Here is a 26,683-nt window from a genome sequence, read left to right as displayed (position 1 = left end):
ACAGAGATAGGGAGTGTTGTAGGGACTGGAGGAGGTTACAGCGATAGGGAGGGTTGTACGGGCTGGAGGAGTTCACAGAGATGGGGAGGGTGTAGGGGCTGGATGTGTACACAGAGATGGGGAGGGTTGTAACTGCTGGAGGAGGTTAAAGAGATGGGGAGGGTTGTAGGTGCTGGAGGATGTTACAGAGATAGGGAGGATTGTAAGGACTGGAGGAGGTTACAGCGATAGGATGGGTTGTAGGGGCTGGAGGAGTTTACAGAGATGCGGAGGTTTGTAGGGGCTGGAGCTGTTCACAGAGATGGGGAGTGTTGTAACTGCTGGAGGAGGTTACAGAGATGGTGAGGGTGGTAGGGGCTGGAGGAGGTTACAGAGATAGGGAGAATTGTCGTGGCTGGAGGAGGTTACAGAGATGGGGAGGGTTGTTGGGGCTAGAGGAGGTTCCAGTGATAAGGAGGGATGTAGGGTCTGGAGGAGGTTACAAAGATGGGATTTGTTGTAGGTGCTGGAGGAGGTTATAGAGATAGGGAGTGTTGTAGGTGCTGGAGGAGGTTACAGAGATAGGGAGGGTTGTAGGGTCTGGAGGATGTTACAGAGATACGGAGGTTTGAAGGGGCTGGAGGAGGCTACAGAGATGGGGAGGGATGTTGGGGCTAGAGGAGGTTACTGAGATAAGGAGGGATGTTGGGGCTGAACGATGTTACAGAGATAGGGAGGTTTGAAGTGGCTGGAGGAGGTTACTGAGATAAGGCAGGTTGTAGGGCCTGGAGGAGGTTACAGCGATAGGGAGGGATGTAGGGACTAGAGGAGGTCACAGAGATTGGGAGGGTTGTAGGGGCTGGAGGTGTTCACTGAGATGGGGAGGCTTGAGCTACTGGAGGATGTTACAGAGATGGGGATGGTTGTAGGGGCTGGAGGATGTTACAGAGATAGGTAGGGTTGCAGGTGCTGGAGGAAGTAACAGAGATAGGGATTGTTGTGGGTGTTCGAGGAGGTTACAGAGATGGGGAGTGTTGTAGAGGCTGGAGGAGGTTGAAGAGATAGGGAGGTTTGTAGGTGCTGGATGAGGTTACAGAGGTAGGGAGGGTTGTAGTGGATGCAGGAGTTTACAGAGATATGGAGTGTTTTAGTGTCGGGTGGAGGTTACAGAGATAGGGAGTTTTGTAGGGGCAAGAGGACGTTACAGATGGAGAGTGTTGTAGGGGTTGGAGGAGGTTCTAGAGATAGGTTGGGTTGTAGGGGCGGGAGGAATTTTGGTGTTAGTGAGTGTTGTAGGTGCTGGAGGGGGTTACAGAGATACGGTGAGTTGTTTGGGCTGGAGTAGGTTGCAGAGAAAGGCAGTGTTGTCGGGGCTGTAGGGGGTTATCGAGATATGGAGGTTTGTAGGGTCTGTAGGTGGTTACAAAGATAAGGAGAATTGTAAATGCTGGAGGAGGTTACAGAGATGGGGTCTGTTGTAGGGGCTGGAGGAGTTTACAGAGATAGGGACGGTCATAGGGCTGGAGAAGGTTACAGCGATAGGGAGGGTTGTAGGCGCTGGAGGAGGTTACAGAGATAGGGAGAGTTGTAGGGGCTGGAGGAGGTTACAGAGATAGGGAGAGTTGTAGGGGCTGGAGGAGGTTACAGAGATAGGGAGGGTTGTAGGGTTTGGAGGATGTTACAGAGATAAGGAGGGTTGTAGGAGCTGGAGGAAGTTACGGAGATAGCGAGGGTTTTAGGCGTTGGGGAAGGTTACAGAGATAGGGAGGGGTTTAACGGACTGGCGGTGGTTACAGAGCTAGGGAGTGTTGAAGGGGCTGGAGGAGGTTACAGAGGCAGGGAGTGCTCTAGGGGATGGAGAATGTTACAGCGGTTGGGAATGTTGTTGTAGGGGCTGGAGGAGTGTACAGAGATAGGGAGTGTTGTAGTGGCTGGAGGAGTTTACTGTGATAGGGAGGGTTCTAGGGGTTTGAGGAGGTTACAGAGATAGGGAGGGTTATAGGGGCTGGAGGTGGTTACAGATATAGGGAGGGTTGTAGCTCCTGGCGGAGGTTACAGAGATATGGAGGGTCGAAGGGGCTGGAGGAGGTTACAGAGATCGGAAGTGTTGTAGGGGCTGGAGGAGGTTACAGAGATAGGGAGTGTTGTAGTGGCTGGAGGAGTTTACAGTGATAGGGAGGGTTCTCGGGGTTTGAGGAGGTTACAGAGATAGGGAGGGTTATAGGGGCTGGAGGTGGTTACAGATATAGGGAGGGTTGTAGCTCCTGGCGGAGGTTACAGAGATATGGAGGGTCGAAGGGGCTGGAGGACGTTACAGAGATAGGAAGTGTTGTAGGGGCTGGAGGAGGTTACAGAGATAGGGAGTGTTGTAGGGGTTGGAGGAGTTTACAGAGACAGGGAATGTTGTAGGGGCTGGAGAAGTTTACAGAGATAGGGAGTGTTGTAGGGGCTGGAGGGGGTTACAGAGATAGGGAGTGTTGTAGGTGCTGGAGGAGGTTACAGAGATAAGGAGTGTTGTAGGACCTGGAGGAGGTTACAAAGATAGGGTGGGTTGTAGGGGCTGGAGGAGGTTACAGAGATATGGAGGGTTGTAGGGGCTGGAGGAGGTTACAGAGATAGGGAGGGTTGTAGAGGCTGCAGGAGGTTACAGAGATAGGGAGGGTTGTACGGGCTGGAGGAGGTTACAGAGATAGGGAGTGTTGTAGGGGCTGGAGGAATTTTAAAATCAATATGTTGCAAACCAGGAGCCAATGCTGGTCCGTGAGCACCAGAGATGATAGGTGAGTGGGACTCAGTGCGAGTTAAGACATGGGCAGCAGAGGTTCGGATGACCTCAAGATTACGGAGGGTGGACCGTGGGAGAACAGTCAGGGATTTGTCGGAATAGTCGCATCTGGGGGCAATGCTGGATTGGATGAGGGTTTCAGCAGTAGATGAGATGAGAGGAGACGGGGTCGGGGTGAAGCTGGGCAATGTTGCGGAGGTGGAAATAGGAATGGTTTGACAGTGAGCAAATCTGGGGGTCAAATGTGACCCCGAGGTTACAAGCTGACAGGTTCAGTCTCAGCCTGTTGCCAGGGAAAGGAATGGGGATGGGTAGCCAGGGAGAGGAGACATTGCCAGACAAGCAGCCACGCTTGTGGACCCCCACACACACATTTCAGTATATCTGTGATCATATCTGCCGCTCCCTGGAGCAGGGTGAAGAGGAAATCCTGCATCTTACAGCTTATCCCAGCGCAGGGAATGATCCCGGTGAAGCCCCTGTCGTTTATATTTGTGGTTAAAGTGACAGTCCCAGCAATCGGACGTGGCTAATCATTAATCAGCTTCACGACCTCATTTGATAAACGAATTCTAGAAGGAGAGACGCTTGTAGCTGTTGCCCTCCGGTCTGTATTGATACGTTGTCCAGGGACAAACCCTGAATCAATCACCATTACTGGACAATCAATCTCCATTACTGGTCAATCAATCTCCATTACTGGACACGTCCACCCCAAACGCCAGATGTTAAATGTCCCACAGCTGTAAATTAGGAAATTTACAAAGAAAACTTGCATTCCGATGGCGCCTTGGACGGAGTAAAAGTTCTCCCCCTCCGAGGTGGTTCGCGGGGATGTGATGAGGCAATAGGTGCAGCCCACAAGGGATGGAGGGTCCCTGTGTGACACATCTACCGTGAGTGTCTGCAGCTCGAGGAACTCCAGCTCAGAGACTAATGAGCTGGAGACCGGGCTTTGGACTCTGCGATGCATCTAGGGTGCAGGAGGTGGAGAGGTGTGGTCACCTGGATTGTGTTGTCCCCAGAGGTGCTCACAGCCCTTAGGCTGGAGTCCTCTGATTGTACTTATGTCAGTATGTTTGTATCACTGTGTGGCTGTAAGATTTGCGTGGGAGTATTTGGGAAACAGGGAGGATTGTAGGGGCTGGAGGAAGTCACAGAGATGGGGAGGGTTGTAGGGACTGGAGGAGGTTACAGAAATAGGGAGTGTTGTAGTGTCTGGAGGATGTTACAGAGGTAGGGAGGTTTGTTGTGGCTGAAGGAGGTTACAGAACTGCGGAAGGTTGTAGAGGCTGGAAGACGTTACAGAGATAGGGATTATTGTGAGGCCTGGAGGAGGGTACAGAGATAGGGAGGGTTGTAGGGGCTGGAGGAGGTCACAGTGATGGGGAGGGTTGTAGGGGCTGGAGGTGTTCACAGAGATAGGGAGTGTTGTAGGAGCTGCAGGAGGTTACAGAGATAGGGAGTGTTGTAGGGGCTGGAGGAGCTTACAGAGATAGGGAGGGTTGTAGGTGCTGGAGGAGGTTAAAGAGATAGGCAGTGTTGTAGGGGCTAGAGGAGGTTACAGAGATAGGGAGTGTTGTAGGGGCTGGAGGAGGTTACAGAGATAGGGAGTGTTGTAGGGGCTGGATAAGGTAACAGAGTTTGGGAGTGTTGTAGGGGCTGGAGAAGGTTACAGAGATAGGGAGTGTTGTAGGGGCTGGAGGAGGTTACAGCGATAGGAAGGGTTGTAGGGGCTGGAGGAGGTCACAGAGATGGGGAGGGTTGTAGCGGCTGGAGGTGTTCACAGAGATGGGGAGGGTTGTAAATGCTGGAGGAGTTTACAGAGATGGATAGGGTTGTAGGGGCTTGAGGATGTTACTGAGATAGGTAGGGTTGTAGGGGCTGAAGGATGTTAGAGGGATAGGGTGTTTTGCAGGTACTGGAGGATGTTACAGAGCTACGGAGGGTTGTTTGGCCTGGAGGAGGTTACAGAGATAGAGTGAGTTGTGGGGTTTGGCGGAGCTTACAGAGATGGGGAGTGTTGTAGGGGCTGTAGGTGGTTGAACAGATAGGGAGGCTTGTAGGTTCTCGAGGAGATTTCAGAGATAGGGAGGGTTGGAGGGGCTAGAGGAGGTTACAGTGATGGGGAGTGTTGTAGGTGCTGTAGGAGGTTATAGAATTAGGTTGACTAGTAGGGGCTGGAGGAGGTTACAGAGATAGGGAGTATTGTAGGGGCTGGAGGAGGTTACAGAGATAGGGAGGGTTGTAGGTGCTGGAGGATGTTACAGAGATAGGGAGTGTTGTAGGGGCTGGAGGAGGTTTCAGGGATAGGGAGTGTTGTAGGGGTTGGTGGCATTTTAAAATCAATATGTTGCTAACCAGGAGCCAATGCTGGTCAGTGAGCACCAGAGATGATAGGTGAGTGGGACTCTGTGCGAGTTAAGACACGGGCAGCAGAGGTTCGGATGACCTCAAGTTTACGGAGGGTGGAACGTGGGAGAACAGTCAGGGATTTGTCGGAATAGTCGCATCTGGGGGCAATGCTGGATTGGATGAGGGTTTCAGCAGTAGATGAGATGAGAGGAGACGGGGTCGGGGTGAAGCTGGGCAATGTTGCGGAGAGGGAAATAGGAATGGTTTGACAGTGAGCAAATCTGGAGGTCAAACATGTGGACCCCCACACACGCATTTCAGTATATCTGTGATCATACCTGCCGCTCCCAGGAGCAGGGTGAAGAGGAAAGCTTACATCTTACAGCTTATCCCAGCGCAGGTAATGATCCCAGTGAAGCCCCTGTCCTTTATATATGTGGCTTAAAGTGACAGTCCCAGCAATCGAACATGGTTAATCATTATTGAGTTGCAAGACCTCATTTGAGAAGCGAATTCTGGAAGGAGAGACGCTTGTAGGTGTTGACTTCAGGTCTGTATTGATACATTGTCCAGGCACAAACCCTGAATCAATCACCATTACTGGACAATCAATGACCATTACTGGACAATCAATGACCATTACTGGACAATCAATCTCCATTACTGGACAATCAATCACCATTACTGGAGAATCAATCACCATTACTGGACAATCAATCACCATTACTGGACAATCAATCACCATTACTGGACAATCAATGACCATTACTGGACAATCAATGACCATTACTGGACAATCAATCTCCATTACTGGACAATCAATCTCCATTACTGGACAATCAATCACCAATTTCTGGACAATCAATCTACATTACTGGACAATCAATCACCATTACTGGACAATCAATCACCATTACTGGACAATCAATCTCCATTACTGGACACGTTCACCCCATACGCCAGATACGACAAAAACTTGCATTCCGATAGCGCCTTGGACAAAGTAAAACTTCCCCTCCACCGAGGTGCTTCGCGGGGATGTGATGAGGCAAAAAGTTGCAGCCCACAAGGGATGGAGGGTCCCTGTGTGACACATCTACCGTGAGTGTCCGCAGCTCGAGGAACTCCAGCTCAGAGACTAATGAGCTGGAGTCCGGGCTTTGGACTCTGCGATGCATCTAGGGTGCAGGAGGTGGAGAGGAGTGGACACCTGGATTGTGTTGTCCCCAGAGGCGGTCACAGCCCTTAGGCTGGAGTCCTCTGATTGTACTTATGTCAGTGTGTTTGTATGACTGTGTGGCTGTAAGATTTCTGTGGGAGAATTGGGTTTCTATTCATGGGGTCTGTCACCAGTACTGGGGAAACGGGGAGGGTTGTAGGGGCTGGAGAAGGTTACAGAGATAGGGAGTGTTGTAGGGGCTGGAGGAGGTTACAGAGATAGGGAGGCTTGTAGGGGCTGGAGGAGGTTACAGAGAAAGGGAGGGTGGAGGGGCTGGAGGAGGTTACAGAGATAGGGAGTGTTGTCGGGGCTGGAGGAGTTTACAGAGAAAGGGAGGGTTGTAGGGGCTGGAGGAGGTTACAGAGATGGGGAGTGTTGTCGGGGCTGGAGGAGGTTACAGAGATGGGGATGGTTGTAGGTGCTCGAGGTGGTTACAGACATTGTGAGGTTTGTGTGGGCTGTATGAGGTTACAGAGATAGGGAGTGTAGTTGGGGCTGGAGGCGGTTACAGAGATGGGGAGGATTCTAGGCGTTGGTGGAGGTTGGAGAGATAGGGAGGTTTGTAGGTGCTGGAGGAGGTTACAGTGATAGGGAGGGTTTTTGGAATCTGGGGGAGGTTATATATATAGGGTTGTTTGTAATGGTCTATGGATGTTACAGAGATAAGGAGTTTTGTAGGGGCTGGAGGAGATTACAGATATCGCGAGGGTTGTATGGGTTGGAGGTTATTACAGAGTAAGGGAGGGTTGTAGGGGCTGGAGGAGGTTTCAGAGATAGGGTGTTTTGTAGGGGCTGGAGTAGGTTTCAGAGATAGGGAGGAGGTGAGGAGGCCATGGAAGGATTTGAAAAGCAGAATGGGGATTATAAAATCGATGTGTTGCCCGACCAGGAGCCAATGTAGATCAGCGAGCAACAGGGGCTGCTGGGTACACGAGACTTTGTGTGTGTTAAGACACGGGGACAGCAGATTTTTGGATGTGTTTAAGTTTACGGAAGGAGAAATCTTTGGAATTCTCTCCCCCAGAGAGCTGTGGATGCTCCATCACTGAATCCATTCAAGACGGAGATGGATAGATGTTTGGGCGCTAAGCGATAAGGAGGGAAAGCGGAGTCGAGGTAGAGTATCAGCCATGATCGTATAGAATGGGGGAAGGAGACTCGAGGGGCTGAATGGCCTCCTCCTGCTCCTATTTCTGACATCCCTCTGAGGAAGGCAGATTGCCGAGAGGAATGTTGGAATAGTTACAGTCTGGAGGCAGCGAGGGGATGGATGTGGGATTCTGCACGTTCCAAAAGAGATGTAGCAAAAAAAGAATCCAAATGCAACACAACTTGACAATCAATCTTTATTGGGAACTTGCAACATTTTCCTTTCCCTCATTGCAGGTAGTTTCAGGGTTAGGATTCTCCGCTCAGTTTTCAGCCATGACCCTTTGGATCCAGTTGTTGTAGTTACAAACTTTCACAAAGACGCTGGGATGATCCTCCATAGCACAGTCGTATCCCCAGGAAGTAATGCCTTGTAGCTCCCCATTACAGACCACAGGTCCCCCTGAGTCTCCCTGCAGCAAAAAAGACATGGAGTGTAATTCGGAGTGAGATAGACAAAGTGATAATCGGATGGTCATCCGTAGCTCCCCCGGGATCCCGGTGTGGGACCCGAGCTCGCTGGGTGGTACTCTGTCCGCACAATCAGGAGGTTACGGGTCTGAGTACCAGTCCAGAGCCCCAAAGGACAAGGCTCAGTGCTTAGGGAGTGCTGCACTGTCGGAGGGTCAGTACTGAGGGAGTGCTGCACTGTCAGAGGGTCAGTACTGAGGGAGCGCTGCACTGTCGGAGGGTCAGTGCTGAGGGAGTGCTGCACTGTCGGAGGGTCAGTGCTGAGGGAGCGCTGCACTGTCGGAGGGTCAGTACTGAGTGAGTGCTGCACTGTCAGAGGGTCAGTACTGAGGGAGCGCTGCACTGTCGGAGGGTCAGTGCTGAGGGAGTGCTGCACTGTCGGAGGGTCAGTGCTGAGGGAGCGCTGCACTGTCGGAGGGTCAGTGCTGAGGGAGTGCTGCACTGTCGGATGGTCAGTACTGAGGGAGTGCAGCACTGTCGGAGGGTCAGTGCTGAGGGAGCGCTGCACTGTCGGAGGGTCAGTGCTGAGGGAGTGCTGCACTGTCGGAGGGTCAGTACTGAGGGAGTGCTGCACTGTCGGAGGGTCAGTGCTCAGGGAGTGCTGCACTGTTGGAGGGTCAGTACTGAGGGAGTGCTGCAAGGTTGGAGAGTCATTATTGTGTAAGTGCTGCACTGTTAGCTGGTCAATACTGAGGGAGCAATGCACAGTCAGAGGGTCAGTACTGAGGGAGCGCTGCACTGTCGGAGAGTCAGTACTGAGGGAGTGCTGCACTGTCAGAGGGTCAGCACTGAGGGAGTGCTGCACTGTCGGAGGGTCATTACCGAGTGAGCGCTGCACTGTCGGAGGGTCAGTACTGAAGGAGTGCTGCACTGTCAGAGGGTCATACTGAGGGAGTGCTTTACTGTCAGAAGGATAAAAGGGCCAAATAGCCTCCTTCTGGGGACTGGGGTGCTTTGTTGACCCCTTTAATCAGATTTTGGTTTAATGTTTGTAAGTTTCCTTTAAACTTTGTCCTTGGTTTTTTCAGCTGACCTGAATTAGGGGCTGTGCTTGATTTACCCCATGTTATTGTTAATTTAGTTAATAGTTTTGACTCGAAAACAGTTACACGCCAATTACAACAGAAACTTGAATTCCGATAGCGCCTTGGACAAACTAAAACGTCCCCCCCCCACCGAGGTGCTTCGCGGGGATGTGATGAGGCAAAAAGGTGCAGCCCACAAGGGATGGAGGGTCCCTGTGTGACACATCTACCGTGAGTGTCCGCAGCTCGAGGAACTCCAGCTCAGAGACTAATGAGCTGGAGTCCGGGCTTTGGACTCTGCGATGCATCTAGGGTGCAGGAGGTGGAGAGGTGTGGTCACCTGGATTGTGTTGTCCCCAGAGGCGGTCACAGCCCTTAGGCTGGAGTCCTCTGATTGGGTCAGTGCTCAGGGACTGGAGGGAGTGACTGCGGGTGAGGCATGCTTGGGGGCCGAGGAGGTAGAAGTGGGGGGGTACTCATCCCTTTGCACTCGTCCAACAGGCTCGAGGCCCTTGCAGCTGGTCTGGATGAAAGTGGGGGCTGCAGTGTGGACAAGCGCGCTGACCAAGGCATCATGCTGCAGGACGCCATTCAAGTGGAGGGAGGTGGGCTGTAAATAGGAATGTAATGTTCGTGGGGGGGACTGTTTGGTGAGGAGAATAAAGACTGTTCTCTGCGAATGGTTGTGTTGCCTGCTCGGTTCCAGGCTTAAGGACAGCTCCTCGGGTCTGGAGTGGAACCTGGAGTCGGCGAGGAAGGACCCAGTGGTCGTGGTCCGCGTGGGTACCAATGGCATCGGCAGGACTTCTGAGGGAGTCTGAGCAGCTGTGGGTTAAACTGAAAAGCAGAACCACAAAGGCACTAATCTCTGGGTTACTATCTGATCCGCGAGCACATTGGCATGGGGCAAATAAGGTCAGGGAGTTTATTATTCATGATAATAATAATAATAACAACAATGAGAAAATAATGGGGAATACGGAAACGGTAGAAGCATTAAACAGATATTTTGTGTCTCTCTTCAGTGTAGAAAACACAAATAACATCCCAGGAATGCTTGTAAATCGAGTGGTGAAAGGGAGGGAGGAACTTACACAGTTTTAGTCACCAGTGAAAGGGGCTGAGAAAATGATTAAAACTAAAAGCTGACAAGTTCCCTGGTTCTGATAGACTTCATCCTCGGGTCCCAAAAGAAGTAGCTGCTGAGATAGGTGACGCATTGGTTGTAATCTTCCAAAATTCCCTAGATTCAGGAAAGGTCCCATGAGATTGGAAAATAGTAAATGTGACTCCTCTATTCAGGAAAGGAAGGAGAAAGAGAGCCGGTAACTGCAGGCCAGTTAGCTTAACATCTGTCAGAAGGAAATGTTAGAATCTATTATTAAGGGGGTTATTGCAGGGCACTTGGAAAAATGTGAGGCAGAGTCAACTTGGTTTTGTGAAAGGGAAATTGTGTGTGACAAATTTATTGGAGTTCTTTGAGGATGTAACAAGCAATGTGGACAAAGGGGAAACCTGTAGATGTGGTGTACTTGGATTTCCAAAAGGCATTTGATAAGGTTCCTGTTCAAAGGTTGCTACACAAGGTTAGAGTTGATGGTGTCGGGGGAAGCATGGATAGAGGATTGGATGGCTAACAGGAAGTAAAAGGTAGGGATCAATTATTTTCATTTTTGGGTTATCAGGATGTAACTAGCGGAGTGACATTGACATCAGTGCTGGGACCTCAACTACTTACAATCTATATCAATAGCTTGGAAGAAGAGACCAAAGTTATGGTTGCTAAATTAGCCGATGGCACAAAGATAGGTAGGAAAGTAAGTTGTGAAGAGGACATAAGGAGTCTGTAAAGCGTTATAGACAGGTTAAGTGAGTGGGCAAAAAATTGTCAGATGGAGTATAATGTGGGAAAATGTGAACTTGTCCACTTTGGCAGGAAGAATAGAATAGTAGCATATTGTGTAAATGGAGAGAGATGACGGAACTCTGCAGTGCAGAGGGATCTGGGTGTCCTGGTGTATGAATGACAGAATGTTAGTCTGCAGGTACAGCAGGTGATTGGGAAGGCAAATGAAAGGTTGGATTTTATTGCAAGTGGAATGGGATATAAAAGTAGGGATGTTTTTCTACAGTTGTGCAGTGTGTTGGTGAGAGCACATCTGGAGTACTGTGTACAGCTTTGGTCTCCTTATTTTAGAAAGGATATAAGTGTGTTAGAAACAATTCAGAGAAGGGTGACTTGACTGATTCCTGGGATGAGGGGGTTATCCTATGAGGAAAGGTTGGACAGGCTGGGCCTGTATCCATTGGAGTTTAGAAGAATGAGAGGTGATCTTATTGCGACAGATAAGATTCTGAGGGGACTTGACAGGCTGGATACTGAGAGGATGTTTCCCCTTGTGGGAGAGACTAGAACTAGGGGGCACAATTTAAAAAAAGGGGTCTCTCATTCAAGATGGAGGTGAGGAGAATTCTTTCTCTCAGAGCGTGGTCAGCCTGTGGAATTCTCTTCCTCAGAGAGCAGTGGAGACAGGGTCACTGAATATATTCAAGACTGAGTTAGAGAGATTTGTGATTGACGAGGGGGTCAAAGGGTACAGGGGGTAGAGAGGAAAGTGGAGCTGAACCACAAACAGGTCAGCCATGATCTTATCAAATGATGGAGCAGGCGCGAGGGGCCGAATGGCCTACTCCTGCTCCTAAATTGTATGTACTTATGTCAGTATGTTTGTATGACTGGGTGGCTGTAAGATTTGTGTGGGAGAATTGGGTTTCTATTCATGGGGTCTGGCAGCAGTACTGGGGAAACGGGGAAGGTTGTAGGGGCTGGAGTACGTTACAGAGATAGGGATGGTTGTAGGGCCTGGAGGAGGATACAGAGATAGGGAGGGTTTTTGGTGCTGGAGAAGGTTACAGAGATAGGGTTGTAGGGGCTGGATGAGGTTACAGGGCTGGGGAGGGTTGTAGGGACTGGAGGAGTTCACAGAGGTGGGGAGGTTTGTAGGGGCTGGAGGAGGTTACAGAGATAGGGAGCATTGTAGGGGCTGGAGTAGGTTACAGAAATAGGGAGTGTTGTAGGGGCTGCAGGAAGTTACAGAGATAGTGAGGGTTGTAGGGGCTGGAGGAGGTCACAGAGTTGGGGAGGGTTGTAGGGGATGGAGGAGGTTATAGAGATAGGTGGGTTGTAGGTGTGGGAGTAAGTTGGTGAGATAGGGACGGTTGTAGGTGCTGGAGGAGGTTACAGAGATGGGGAGGGTTCTGTGGGCTGGAGGAGGTTACAGAGATAGGGAGGATTTTAGGGTCTGGAGGAGTTTACAGAGATAGGGAGTGTTGTAAGGGCTGGAGGAGGTTACAGAGATTGGGAGGTTTTTAGGTGATGTACGAGATACCGAGATAGGAAGTGTTGTTGGGGCTGGAGGAGGTTATAGAGATAGGGACGATTGTAGGGGCGGGAGGAAGTTAGAGAGATAGGGAGTGTTGTAGGTGTTGGATGAGGTTACAGAGATAGGGAGTGTTTTAGGGGCTGGAGTAGGTTACAGAGATGGGGTGGGTTGTAGGTGCTCAAGGAGGTTACAGAGATCGGGAGGGTGATAGGTGCTTGAGGAGGTTACAGAGTTAGGGAGAGTTGTAGGTGCTGGAGTAGGTTACAGAGATAGGGAGGGCTTTTGGAGTCTGGGGGTGGTTATATAGATAGGGTTGTTTGTAGGGGTCTGGAGGATGTTACAGAGATTGGGAGAGTTGTAGGGGCTTGAGGAGGTTACAGATATCACGAGGGTTGTATGGGTTGGAGGTTATTACAGAGATAGGGAGGGCTGTAGGTGCTGGAGGAGGTTTCAGAGATAGGGAGTGTTGTAGAGGCTGGAGGTGGTTTCAGAGATAGGGTGTTTTGTAGGGGTTGGAGGAGGTTTCAGAGATAGGGAGGAGGTGAGGAGGCCATGGAAGGATTTGAAAAGCAGGATGGGGATTATAAAATCGATGTGTTGCCCGACCAGGAGCCAATGTAGATCAGCGAGCAACAGGGGCTGCTGGGTACACGAGACTGTGTGTGATTTAAGACATGGGGACAGCAGATTTTTGGACGTGTTTAAGTTTACGGAAGGAGAAATCTTTGGAATTCTCTCCCCCAGAGAGCTGTGGATGCTCCATCACTGAATCCATTCAAGACGGAGATGGATAGATTTTTGGGCGCTAAGTGATAAGGAGGGAAAGCGGAGTCGAGGTAGAGTATCAGCCATGATCGTATAGAATGGGGGAAGGAGGCTCGAGGGGCTGAATGGCCTCCTCCTGCTCCTATTTCTGACATCCCTCTGAGGAAGGCAGATTGCCGAGAGGAATGTTGGAATAGTTACAGTCTGGAGGCAGCGAGGGGATGGATGTGGGATTCTGCACGTTCCAAAAGAGATGTCACAAAATAAGAATCCAAATGCAACACAACTTGACAATCAATCTTTATTGGGAACTTGCAACATTTTCCTTTCCCTCATTGCAGGTAGTTTCAGGGTTAGGATTCTCCGCTCAGTTTTCAGCCATGACCCTTTGGATCCAGTTGTTGTAGTTACAAACTTTCACAAAGACGCTGGGATGATCCTCCATAGCACAGTTGTATCCCCAGGAAGTAATGCCTTGTAGCTCCCCATTACAGACCACAGGTCCCCCTGAGTCTCCCTGCAGCAAAAAAGACATGGAGTGTAATTCGGAGTGAGGTAGACAAAGTGATAATCGGATGGTCATCCGTAGCTCCCCCGGGATCCCGGTGTGGGACCCGAGCTCGCTGGGTGGTACTCTGTCCGCACAATCAGGAGGTTACGGGTCTGAGTACCAGTCCAGAGACCCAAAGGACAAGGCTCAGTGCTGAGGGAGCGTTGCACTGTCGGAGGGACAGTGCTGAGGGAGCGCTGCACTGTCGGAGGGTCAGTACTGAGGGAGTGCTGCACTGTCGGAGGGTCAGTACTGAGGGAGTGCTGCACTGTCGGAGTGTCAGTGCTGAGGGAGCGCTGCACTGTCGGAGGGTCAGTACTGAGGGAGCACTGCACTGTCGGAGCGTCTGTACTGAGGGTGCGCTGCAGTGCCAAAGGATCAGTAATGTGGTAGAGATGCACTGTCGTAGGATCATACCGACGGAGTGCTGCACTGTCAGAGGGTCATACTTAGGGAGTGCTGCACTGTCGTAGGATCATACTGAGGGTACGCTGCACTGTCGGAGGGTAATACTTAGGGAGTGCTGCACTGTCAGAGGGTATGTACTGAGGGAGCGGTGCACTGTCGTAGGGTCATACTGAGGGAGCGCTGCACTGTCGGATGGTCAGTACCGAGGGAGTGCTGCACTGTCAGATGGTCATACTGAGGGAGCGCTGCACTGTCAGAGGGATAAAGGGGCCAAATTGCCTGCTCCTACGCACCATCAAATTCAGTCATTCCCCATCCCTCAGGGAGAGGTAACCTCTGTCTCTCAGCTTGAGACACTTCCTATCGCTCATGGTTTGATTCATTCGGTCTCACCCTGTCGGGCCACTCTTACCTGGCATGTGCTCTGTCCTCCCTCCAGGTATCCTGAGCAGAACATGTTGTCCGTGAAGTAGGGTGGATAAGCTTTGCGGCAATCAGCATCAGGCAGGATGGGCTGATTCAGGCACTGTAGGACTTCGGGATATTGTACTGATGGGGAAAGAAATGAGTCAGCACAGTCCGATCCAAACGTGAGTCTCCTCCTCCCACGTGCAAGCGACTTAATCAATGGTCTTGCTTACTGAGTGTTGTGTACAGAGCTCTGGTTAAAGCATACACTGGGCATTGAATCCAGGTCTGCTCGCCAAGACACAAAGAGATGTTGGGTTCCTGCAGTCAGGGTGGTGAAGAACCTCGTGGCCAGGAGAAGGAGAGCTCAATATGAAACACTGGTGGCCGTCTAGAGAACTGACAATGTTCAATTGGCAGAGGAACATCCCTTGAGGTAGAAGGGATTAAATTGACAGGCATTTGCCAATCGGCAATTGAACTCTGAATGAGCTCAGCATTTCGATCAATGAGAGGTTGCCCTGTTAAAGGGACAGGCCAACTTAATCAGCAGCAGAATAACTCATTGTGCCCATGTGTAGACTGCTATTAACACCACCTTAATAACAACAGCATACTTGAATTTATATAGAACTGTTAACTTTATAAAACATCCCAAGCTGCTTCATAAGAGCATGAACAAGCTAAATTTGTCCTCGGGCTACATAAGGAGATATTAGGGACAGATGACCCAAAGCTCAGTTAAAGGGGACGTTTTAAGGAGTATTTTAAAGGGGGAGAAAGAGAGAGAGGTGGAGAGGTTTAGGGAGGGAATTCCAGGGCGTAGGGCCCCAGGCAGCTGAAGGCACGGCCGCCAAGGGTGGAGCGATGGGAATCGGGGGATGCTCAAGAGGCTGGAATTGGAGGAGCGCAGAGATCTCGGAGGATTGTAGGGTTTCGAGTAGGTTACAGAGAAAGGGAGGGTTGTAGGGGTGGGAGGAGTTTACAGAGATTGGCAGGGTTGTAGGGGCTGGAGTAGGTTACAGAGATAGGGAGTGTGGTAGGGGTTGGAGGACGTTACAGAGATATGGAGGGTTGTAGGGGCTGGAGGAGGTTATAGAGATGGGGTTGTAGGGACTGGAGGAGGTTACAGAGATAGGGTTGTAGGGCTCGAGGAGGTTACAGAGATCATGATGTTTGTAGTGGCTTGAGGAGGTTACAGAGATGTGGTTGTAGGGCTTGAGGAGGTTACAGAGATCAGGAGGGTTGTTGGGGCTGGAGGAGGTTACAGAGAAAAGCAGGGTTGTTGGGGCTCGAGAGTTTACAGAGATAGGGAGGGTTGTAGGAGCTGGAGGAGGTTACAGAGATAGGATTATTTGGAGGGGCTGTAGTAGGTTACAGAGATAGGGATTGTGGTAGGGGTTGGAGGAGGTTACAGAGATCGGCTGGGTTGTAGGGGCTGGAGGTGGTTATAGAGATGGGCTTGTTGGGGCTGGAGGAGGTTACAGCGATAGGGTTGTAGGGCTTGAGGAGTTTACAGAAATCAGGATGGTTGTAGGGGCTTGAGGAGGTTACAGGGATGGGGTTGTAGGGGCTTGAGGAGGTTACTGAGATGTGGTTGTAGGGGCTGGAGGAGGTTACAGAGATAGGGTTGTAGGGTTTGAGGAGGTTACAGAGATCAGGATGGTTGTAGGGGCTGGAGGAGGTTACAAAGATAGGGAGGGAAAAGGCATGGAGGGATTTTAAAACAAAGGTGTTATTGCTAAAATCAAGCTTAATTGGGTCTGGGTGTGGGGCTGTGAGCACAGGTTTTGGGACTAATGTGGAGAGACTGGAGAAGCTGGGATTGTTCTCCTTAGAGCAGAGAAGGTTAAGGGGGAGATTGAATCGAGATGTTCAAAACCATGAGGGGTTTGGATAGAGTCAATAAGGAGAAACTGTTTCCAGCGGCAGGAGGTTCGGTAACCAGAGGGACACAGATTGAAGAGAATCGGGAAAAGAACCAGAGGGGGAGATGAGGAGAATTATTTTTTTGGACACAGCGAGTTGTTGTGATCTGGAAGGCGCTGCCTGAAAGGGCGGTGGAAGCAAATTCAATAGGAACTTTCCAAAGGGGGAATTGGAGAAATACTTGAAGGGAGGGAAATTATAGGGCTATGTGGGAAAGAGCAGGGGGGAGAGTGGGGACTCATTAGATAGATCCTTCAAAGAGCCGGCACATTTCTAGTAAATCTCTGCAATTGTCTCCAAAGCTGGGACAGGTCTCCAGGGAGCAGTGATGTCTACATTTCAGTTATGCCTGGAAAGTGAAGTATTATTGCTTGATCGCACATTCCAACACCCCCCACTGCCCTCCCACCCACCATCCCCTCAAACCAGCGCAGTATTCATTCAGGTTCTAACCAACAGCCCCCAACCCCAACTCGCCTTCCCACTCCCCCCTCCACCAACCCCTCACCACCCCGGCCCTCCTTACCTCCGTTAATCACGAGATTCCCCCAGCCAGAGGTGATGCATCCAGTCCCGGCTGTGGCACACTGGCTGGGCAGAGGGATGGGCCTGACGTACCGGTCGAATTTTGCGGGCCAGGCGAGTTTGAGCAGCATGATGTCGTTGTTGAAGTTCATGTGGTCGAACCTGGGGTGCACGATGGCCGAGGCCACTTGGATTCGCTGCTCCGTCCCCTCGGGGTGAGAGAGGTTGTGTTCGCCCAGATGCGCCACGAGGATGCTGGCCCTGGGCAATCAGAGGAGAAGTGCTGAACACTGTCATTTCCCCACTTCCTGTTTCCCGGAAGCCGCCGAATGGTTATCGCGCAGCTGGAGGCCATTCAGCCCGTCGTGTCCCTGTCTGCTCTCTGAAAGAGCAACTCACCTAAACCCATCCCCCCTGTCCTTTCCCCGTAACCCTGCAAATGTTTCCCCTTCGGATAACAACCTGATTCCCTTTCGAAAGCCTCGATTGAATCTGCCTCCCTCAAACTCTCGGGCAGTGCATTCCAGATCCTAGCCACTCGCAGGGTGAAATAGTTTCTCCTCATGTCTCCGTTGCTTCTTTTACTAATCCTCTTAAATCTGTGCCCCTCTGGTTCTCGATCCTTCCCCACAATGGGAACGGTTTCTCCCTCTCTACCCAGTCCAGACCCCTCGTGATTTTGAACCCCTCTATCAAATCTCCTCTCCACCTTCTCTTCTCCAAGGAGAGACATACATACAAACATACACCAACATACAAACATACACAAACATACATACAAGCATACATATTCCCCAAGGAGAACAGTCCCAGCTCCTCCACTCTCTCCACATTAACTGAAGTTCCTCATCCCTGGATCCATTCTCATGAATCCTTACTGCCCTCTCTCTAATGCCTTCACATCCTTCCTAAAGTGTGGTGCCCAGAGCTGGACACAATCCTCCAGCTGAGGCTGAAGCCCGTGTTTTGTATCTGCTGCTCCTCTTTGGCTTGCTCCTTCCTTTCACTTTGACCCCTGTTTTAATCATTAATTTTGGATCCTTCTTGCCAACAAGAATAAGAAAAGAATGTAGAGGAGGCCAGTGTCAAACTGCCCCCTCACTACCCGGGCATTAGTCATCTGGAGTTTTGCCTTTTTTTGGAGGTTTTTGGGGGATGATGAAGTTTCTATATAGCGTTTTTGGAGGGTGAGTGCACATATTGTGATACAGAAAGTATGAGAAATGTCTGCAAGAGAACCCTTATTACTCCATCATTGTTTATATGTGTGCGCTGTAAGATTGTATGCTTGGACATCTGTATGTTCATGTTTTTGTCTCTGTATCATTCAGTGTTGATCTGTGTATGATTGTATATGTTTGTATGTATGTTTGTCTATGTTTGTATGTATGTGTGTGTTTGTGTGTGTTTGTGAGTGTTCGTATGTTTGTGTATGCTTGTATGTATGTTTGTGTGTATTCGTGTGTTTTTGTATGTATGTTTGTGTATGCTTGTATGTATGTTTGTGTGTATTCGTGTGTTTTTGTATGTATGTTTGTGCATGCTTGTATGCATGTTTGAGTATGTTTGTATGTATATTTGTGGACATTTGTATGTTTGGGTATGTTTGCATGTATGGATGCTTGTGTATGGTTGTGACTGTATGTATGTGTATGTATGTAGGTTTGTGAGTGTTTGTATGTTTATGTATGTTTGTATGTATGTTTGTGAGTGTCTGTATGTTTATGTATGTTTGTGTATGTTTGTATGTATGTTTGTGGACATTTGTATGTTTGTGTATGTTTGTATGTTTGTGTATGTTTTTATGTTTGCTTGTTGCTGAGATAATCTCTGGACTTACGGTTGGTAACAATGAGCAGCTGACACTATCCACTGGTGGTTTATCAGGGAGCCCCCACACCAGCGATTCCCATTATAGGTCAGAAAAACCTGCCAGGGCATAGAGTGAGGATAACAATTCTGGCCGTTAATGATCTTCACATTCGCAGGAGCAGCAGCTGAGTAAAGAAAAATACAGAGAGTGAGGTTCATCATCTGATTGCACCCACGCACCCACAGTCACACACACACACTTAGACACAATCACACACAAACACACACACACTTACGCAGTCACACACACACACACGCTTACACACAATCACACACACACAAATACACACACTTACAAAATCACACACATACTTACACATATCTACACACACACACATGTACACAGTCACACAAATACACACAGTCACACAAATATGCACAGACACACAAATACGCACAGACACACAAATACGCACAGGCACACAAATACGCACACACCCACAGTAACACACACACCCACAGTCACCCACACACCCACAGTCACACACACACACTCAGTCACACACACACACAGTCACGCACACACACAGTCACGCACACACACCCAGACACAGACAGTGACACACACACACACACACACACACGCACAGGCACGCAATCACATACGCACAAATACTCACACTTACACACAGTCACACACACACACAGTCACACACACACATAAGTACACACATACACACAAAGACACAAACACAAACTACACACACACATGCACGCAGTCACACACACGTGCAAATACACACACTTACACACAGACAAACACACACAGTCACACTCACACATAAATTAACACACACACACGCACACACAGTCACACACACATACACACTCTGAGACACACCCACTCACAATACATACACTTACACACTGTCACACACACACAAATACACACATTTACTCACAGTAACAAACATACAAATACACACACTTGCACACACAGAGTCACAGTCACACACAAATAAAGACACAATCACACTCACACACAAACACACACACCCAGTCTCACACGTGCAGGCACATACACGGACACACACACATATACACACACACAAATACACACACTCATACACATAGACACATGGAGACTCACTCACACACGCACGTACATACTTACATTCAGACACACGCACACAAACACACACACACTCACAAATGTACACGCACACACAAACACACATCCATTCTGTCACAAACACATACACACAATCTCATACACACACACAAATACACACACCCACACCTGTACATGTACACATAAAGACATACACACACACAAATACATACACTCACACACATACACACGCTCACGTATGCACACACTCAGACACTTAGCAAAAACAACATTTACGTTTCTATAGTGCCTTTAACATAATGAAACAACTTCACAGGGTTGATTATCAAACAAAGTATCTCGCTGAGTCACATAAAGAGACATCAGGGACAGGCAGCCAAAGGTTTAGTCATAATGATTGGATTTTAAGAGCGTTTTAAAGGAGGAGGGAGAGAGTGAGAAAGAGAGACATAGAGAGGTGGAGAGGTTTAGGGAGGGATTTTCAGAGTTTAGGGCCCCAGGCAGCTGATGGCACGGCCGCCAATGGTGGAGCAATGGGAATCGGGGGATGGTCAAGGGGCCGGAATTGGAGGAGAGCAGAGATCTCAGAGGGTTGTAGGGACTGGAGGAGGTTACAGAGATAGGGAGGTGAGATAGGGAGGTTTTTAGGGCCTGGAGGAGGTTAAAGGGATAGGGAGGGTTGTAGGCGCTGGAGGAGGTTACAAAGATAGGGAGGGTTGTAGGGGCTGGAGGAGGTTACAGAGATAGAGAGGGTTGTAGGTGCTGGAGGAGGTTACAGAGATAGGGAGGGTTGAGAGGGCTGGAGGAGGTTACAGAGATAGGGAGGGTTGTAGAGGCTGGAGGAGGTTACAGAGATAGGGACTGTTGTAGCGGCTGGAGGAGGTTACAGAGATAGGGAGGGTTGTACGCGCTGGAGGAGGTTACAGAGATAGGGAGGGTTGTAGGGGCTGGAGGAATTTTAAAATCAATATATTGCTCACCAGGAGCCAATGCTGGTCAGCGAGCACCAGAGATGATAGGTGAGTGGGACTCAGTGCGAGTTAAGACACGGGCAGCAGAGGTTCGGATGACCTCAAGTTTCCGGAGGGTGTAACGTGGGAGAACAGTCAGGGATTTGTCGGAATAGCCGCATCTGGGGTCAATGCTGGATTGGATGAGGGTTTCAGCAGTAGATGAGATGAGACGAGACGGGGTCGGGGTGAAGCTGGGAAATGTTGCGGAGGGGGAAATAGGAATGGTTTGACAGTGAGCAAATCTGGGGGTCAAATGTGACCCCGAGGTTACAAGCTGACAGGTTCAGTCTCAGCCTGTTGCCAGGGAAAGGAATGGGGATGGGTAGCCAGGGAGAGGAGACATTGCCAGACAAGCAGCCACGCTTGTGGACCCCCACACACACATTTCAGTATAACTGTGATCATACCTGCCGCTCCCAGGAGCAGGGTGAAGAGGAAAGCCTGCATCTTACAGCTTATCCCGGCGCTGGTAATGATCCCAGTGAAGCTCCTGTCCTTTATATATGTGGCTTAAAGTGACAGTCCCAGCAATCGGACGTGGCTAATCATGAATCAGCTTCAAGACCTCGTTTGAGAAGCAAATTCTGGAAGGAGAGACGCTTGCCTCTGTTGACCTCAGGTCTGTATTGATACGTTGTCCAGGCACAAACCCTGAATCAATCACCATTACGGGACAATCAATCACTATTACTGGACAATCAATCACCATTACTGGACAATCAATCACCATTATTGGACAATCAATCTCCATTACTTGTCAATAAATCACCATTACTGGACAATCAATCACCATTACTCGACACGTCCACCCTGCACGCAAATTACGATAAAAACTTGCATTCCGATAGCGCCTTGGACAAATTAAAACCTCCCCCCACCACCGAGGTGCTTGGCGGGGATGTGATGAGGCAAAAAGGTGCAGCCCACAAGGGATGGAGGGTCCCTGTGTGACACATCTACCGTGAGTGTCCGCAACTCGAGGAACTCCAGCTCAGAGACTAATGAGCTGGAGTCCGGGCTTTGGACTCTGCGATGCATCTAGGGTTCAGGAGGTGGAGAGGTGTGGTCACCTGGATTGTGTTGTCCCCAGAGGCGGTCACAGCCCTTAGGCTGGAGTCCTCTGATTGTACTTATGTCAGTATGTTTGTATGACTGTGTGGCTGTAAGATTTGTGTTGGGAGAATTGGGTTTCTATTCATGGGGTCTGGCACCAGTACTGGGGAAACGGGGAGGGTTGTAGGGGCTGGAGGAGGTTACAGAGATGAGGAGGGTTGTAGGGGCCGGATGAGGTTACAAAGTTAGTGAGTGTTGTAGGGGCTGGAAGAGGTTACAGAGATATGGAGTGTTGTAGGGACTGCAGGAGGTTACAGAGATGGGGAGCGTTTTTGGGGCTGGAGGAGGTCAGAGACATGCGGAGGGTTGTAGGTGCTGGAGAAAGTTGAAGAGATAGGGAGTGTTGTAGGGGTTGGAGGAGTTTACAGAGATAGGGAGTGTTGTAGGTGCTGGAGGAGGTTACAGTGATAAGCAGGGTTTTTGGGGCTGGAGGAGTTCACAGAGATGGGGAGGGTTGTAGGGGCTAGAGGTGTTCACAGAAATGGGGAGGGTTGTAACTACTGGAGGAGGTTACAGAGATGGGGAGGCTTGTAGGGGCTGGAGGAGTTTACAGAGATAGGGAGATTTGGAGGTAGTGGAGGATGTTACAGAGATACGGAGGGTTGTATGGGCTGGAGGAAGTTACAGAGATAGAATGAGTTGTGGGGTTTGGAGGTAGTAACAGAGATGGGGAGTGTTGTAGGGGCTGCAGGAGGTTGAAGTGATAGGGAGGTTTGTAGGTGCTGGAGGAGGTTGCAGAGATAGGGAGTGTTGTAGGGGCCAGAGGAGGTAACATAGAAAATGAGTGTTGCAGGGTGTCGAGGAGTTTACAGAGATAGGGAGTGTAGTAGGGGCTGGAGAAGGTTACAGAGTTTGGCAGTGTTGTCGGGGCTGGAGAAGGTTAAAGAGATAGGGAGTGTTGTAGGGACTGGAGGAGGTTACAGCGATAGGGAGGGTTTTACGGGCTGGAGTTGTTCACAGAGATGATGAGTGTTGTAGGAGCTGGAGGTGTTCACAGAGATGGGGAGGGTTGTAACTGCTTGAGGAGGTTACAGAGATGGGGAGGGTTGTAGGGGCTGGAGGAGTTTACAGAGCTAGGGAGATTTGTGGGTGCTGGAGGATGTTGCAGAGATACGGAGGGTTGTATGGGCTTGAGGAGGCTACAGAGATAGAGTGAGTTGTGGGGTTTGGAGGAAGTTACAGAGATGGGGAGTGTTGTAGGGGCTGCAGGCGGTTACAGAGATGGGGTTTGTTGTAGGTGCTGGAGGACGTTATAGAGATAGGTTGAGTTGTATTGGTTGGAGTAGGATACAGAGATAGGGAGTGTTGTAGGGGCTGGAGGAGGTTACAGAGATAGGGAGGGTTGTAGGGTCTGGAGGATGTTACAAAGATAAGGAGAATTGTAGTGGCTGGAGGAGTTTACAGAGATAGGGAGGGATGTAGGTGCTGGAGGAGGTTACAGAGATAGGGAGGTTTGAAGGTGCTGGAGGAGGTTACAGAGATAAGGCAGGTTGTAGGGGCTGGAGGAGGTTACAGCGATAGGGAGGGTTGTAGGGGCTGGAGGTGTTCACAGAAATGGGGAGGGTTGTAGGGGCTTGAGGTGTTCACAGAGATGGGGAGGGTTGTAACTGCTGGAGGAGGTTACAGAGATGCGGAGAGTTGTAGGGGCTGGAGGATGTTACAGAGATAGGGAGGTTTGTAGGGGCTGGAGGATGTTACAGAGATACAGAGGTTTGTAGGTGTTGGCGGCGGTTACAGAGATAGGGAGGTCTTAAGGGATTGGAGGAGGTTAAAGAGATAGTGCGGTTTGTAGGGGTTAGAATAGTTCCCTGAGATAGGCAGGGTTGTACGTCCTGTAGGTGGTTACAGAGATAGGGACGGCTATAGGCGCTGGAGGAGGTTACAGTGATAGGGAGAGTTGTTGGTGCTTCAGGAGATTACAGGGATAGGGAGGGTTGTAGGGGCTGGAGGAGGTTTCAGAGATAGGGAGGGCGGTAGGGGCTGGAGGAGGTTATAGAGATAGGGAGTGTTGTACGGGCTGGAGGAGGTTACAGAGATAGGGAGGGTTGTAGAGGCTGGAGGAAGTTCCAGAGATAGAGAGGGTAGTTGGGGCTGGAGGTTACAGAGATAGGGAGGGTTGTAGGTGCTGGAGGAGGTTAGAGAGATAGGGAGGGTTGTAGGGGCTCGAGGAGGTTAGAGAGATAGGGAGGGTTGTAGGGGCTGGAGGAGGATATAGAGATAGGGAAGTTTGTAGGGGCTGGAGGAGGTTACAGAGATAGGGAGTGTTGTAGGTGCTGGAGGAGTTTACAGAGATAGGGATGGTCGTAGGGTTGGAGGAGGTTACAGTGATAGGGAGGGGTGTAGGGTCTGGAGGAGGTTACAGAGATAGGGAGGGTTGTAGGGGCTGGAGGTGTTCACAGAAATGGGGATGGTTGTAGGGGCTGGAGGAGGTTACAGAGATAGGGCGGGTTGTAGGGGCTGGAGGAATTTTAAAATCAATATGTTTCTAACCAGGAGCCAACGCTGGTCAGCGAGCACCAGAGATGATAGGTGAGTGGGACTCAGTGCGAGTTAAGACACGGGGAGCAGAGGTTCGGATAACATTAAGTTTTCGGAGGGTGGAACGTGGGAGAACAGTCAGGGATTTGTCGGAATAGTCGCATCTGGGGTCAATGCTGGATTGGATGAGGGTTTCAGCAGTAGCTGAGATGAGACGAGACGGGATCGGGGTGAAGCTGGGCAATGTTGCGGAGGGGGAAATAGGAATGGTTTGACAGTTAGCAAATCTGGGGGTCAAATGTGACCCCGAGGTTACAAGCTGACAGGTTCAGTCTCAGCCTGTTGCCTGGGAAAGGAATGGGGATGGGTAGCCAGGGAGAGGAGACATTGCCAGACAAGCAGCCACGCTTGTGGACCCCCACACACACATTTCAGTATAACTGTGATCATACCTGCCGCTCCCAGCAGCAGGGTGAAGAGGAAAGCCTGCATCTTACAGCTTATCCCAGCGCAGGGAATGATCCCAGTGAAGCCCCTGTCCATTATATATGTCGCTTAAAGTGACAGTCCCAGCAATCGTACGTGGCTAATCATTAATTAGCTGCAAGAACTCATTTGAGAAGCGAATTCTGGAAGGAGAGACGCTTGTAGCTATTGACCTCAGGTCTGTATTGATACGTTGTCCAGGCACAAACCCTGAATCAATCACCATTACAGGAGAATTAACCTCCATTACTGGAAAATCAATCACCATTACTGGACACGTCCACCCCAAACGCCAGATGTTCAATGTCCCAAAGCTGAAGTGTAGGAAAGTTGTGACAAAAACTTGAATTCCGATAGCGCCTTGGACAAAGTAAGACTTCTCCCCCACCGAGGTGCTTCGCGGGGATGTGATGCGGCAAAAAGGTGCAGCCCACAAGGGATGGATGGTCCCTGTGTGACACATCTACCGTGAGTGTCCGCAGCTCGAGGAACTCCAGCTCAGAGACTAATGAGCTGGAGTCCGGGCTTTGGACTCGGCGATGCATCTAGGGTGCAGGAGGTGGAGAGGTGTGGACACCTGGATTGTGTTGTCCCCAGAGGCGGTCACAGCCCTTAGGCTGGAGTCCTCTGATTGGGTCGGTGCTCAGGGACTGGCGGACGTGACTGCGGGTGATGCAGGCTTGGGGGACGAGGAGGTAGAAGTTGGGGGGCCCTCAGCCCTTTGCACTTGTCCAACAGGCTTGAGGCCCTTGCAGCTGGTCTGGATGAAAGTGGGGGCTGCAGTGTGGACAAGCGAGCTGACCAAGGCATCATGCTGCAGGACGCCATTCAAGTGGAGGGAGGTGGGGTGTAAATAGGAATGTAATGTTCGTGGGGGGACTGTTTGGTGCGGAGAATAAAGACAGTTCTCTGCGAACGGTTGTGTTGCCTGCTCGGTTCCAGGCTTAAGGACAGCTCCTCGGGTCTGGAGAGGAACCTGGAGTGGGCGAGGAAGGACCCAGTGGTCGTGGTCCGCGTGGGTACCAATGGCATCGGCAGGACGTTTGAAGGAGTATGAGCAGCTGTGGGTTAAACTTAAAAGCAGAACCAAAAAGGCACTAGTCTCTGGGATACTATCTGAGCCGCGATCAAATTGGCATGGGGCAAATAAGGTCAGGGAGTTTATTATTCATGATAATAATAATAATAGAAACAATGAGAAAATAATGGGGAATACGGAAATGGTATAAGCTTTAAAAAGATATTTTATGTCTCTCTTCAGTGTAGAAAACACAATTAACATCCCAGGAATGCTTGTAAATCGATTGGTGAAAGGGAGGGAGGAACTTACACAGTTTTAGTCACCAGAGAAAGGGAACTGAGAAAATGATTAATACTAAAAGCTGACAAGTTCCCAGGTTCTGATAGACTTCATCCTCGGGTCCCAAAAGAAGTAGCTGCTGAGATAGGTGACGCATTAGTTGTAATTTTCCAAAATTCCCTAGATTCAGGAAAGGTCCCATGAGATTGGAAAATAGTAAATGTGACTCCTCTTTTCAGGAAAGGAAGAAGACAGAGAGCCGGAAACTGCAGGCCAGTTAGCTTAACATCTGTCAGAAGGAAATGTTAGATTCTCTTATTAAGGGGGTTATTGCAGGGCACTTGGAAAAATGTGAGGCAGAGTCAACATGGTTTTTTGAAAGGGAAATTGTGTTTGAC

At 50.0% G+C, this 26,683-nt stretch overlaps 1 protein-coding gene and 1 long non-coding RNA gene across 2 annotated transcripts in view; both read right to left on the bottom strand.

The window, feature by feature from the left end:
- Positions 1-3,277: 3,277 nt before the first annotated feature.
- Positions 3,278-26,683, bottom strand: part of LOC144671631 (uncharacterized) — a 95,807-nt gene continuing 72,401 nt past the window's right edge. The window contains exon 3 of the long non-coding RNA XR_013573971.1: positions 3,278-3,336. This is a non-coding gene — a long non-coding RNA (uncharacterized LOC144671631). The remainder of the gene's footprint in view (positions 3,337-26,683) is intronic.
- Positions 13,434-18,985, bottom strand: LOC144671609 (trypsin-like). The gene is made up of 4 exons (XM_078533625.1): positions 18,792-18,985; positions 16,953-17,212; positions 14,502-14,638; positions 13,434-13,648 (listed from the first exon to the last, which is right to left on the bottom strand). The coding sequence occupies exons 1-4, from the start codon at positions 18,983-18,985 to the stop codon at positions 13,499-13,501; spliced, it is 741 nt and encodes a 246-aa protein (XP_078389751.1). The 3' UTR covers positions 13,434-13,498.

This window comes from Cetorhinus maximus, chromosome 33 (genome assembly GCF_964194155.1).
Source record: "Cetorhinus maximus chromosome 33, sCetMax3.hap1.1, whole genome shotgun sequence".
NCBI classification, from domain to species: Eukaryota; Metazoa; Chordata; class Chondrichthyes; order Lamniformes; family Cetorhinidae; genus Cetorhinus; species Cetorhinus maximus.
This window is presented reverse-complemented; position numbering and strand designations above follow the sequence as displayed.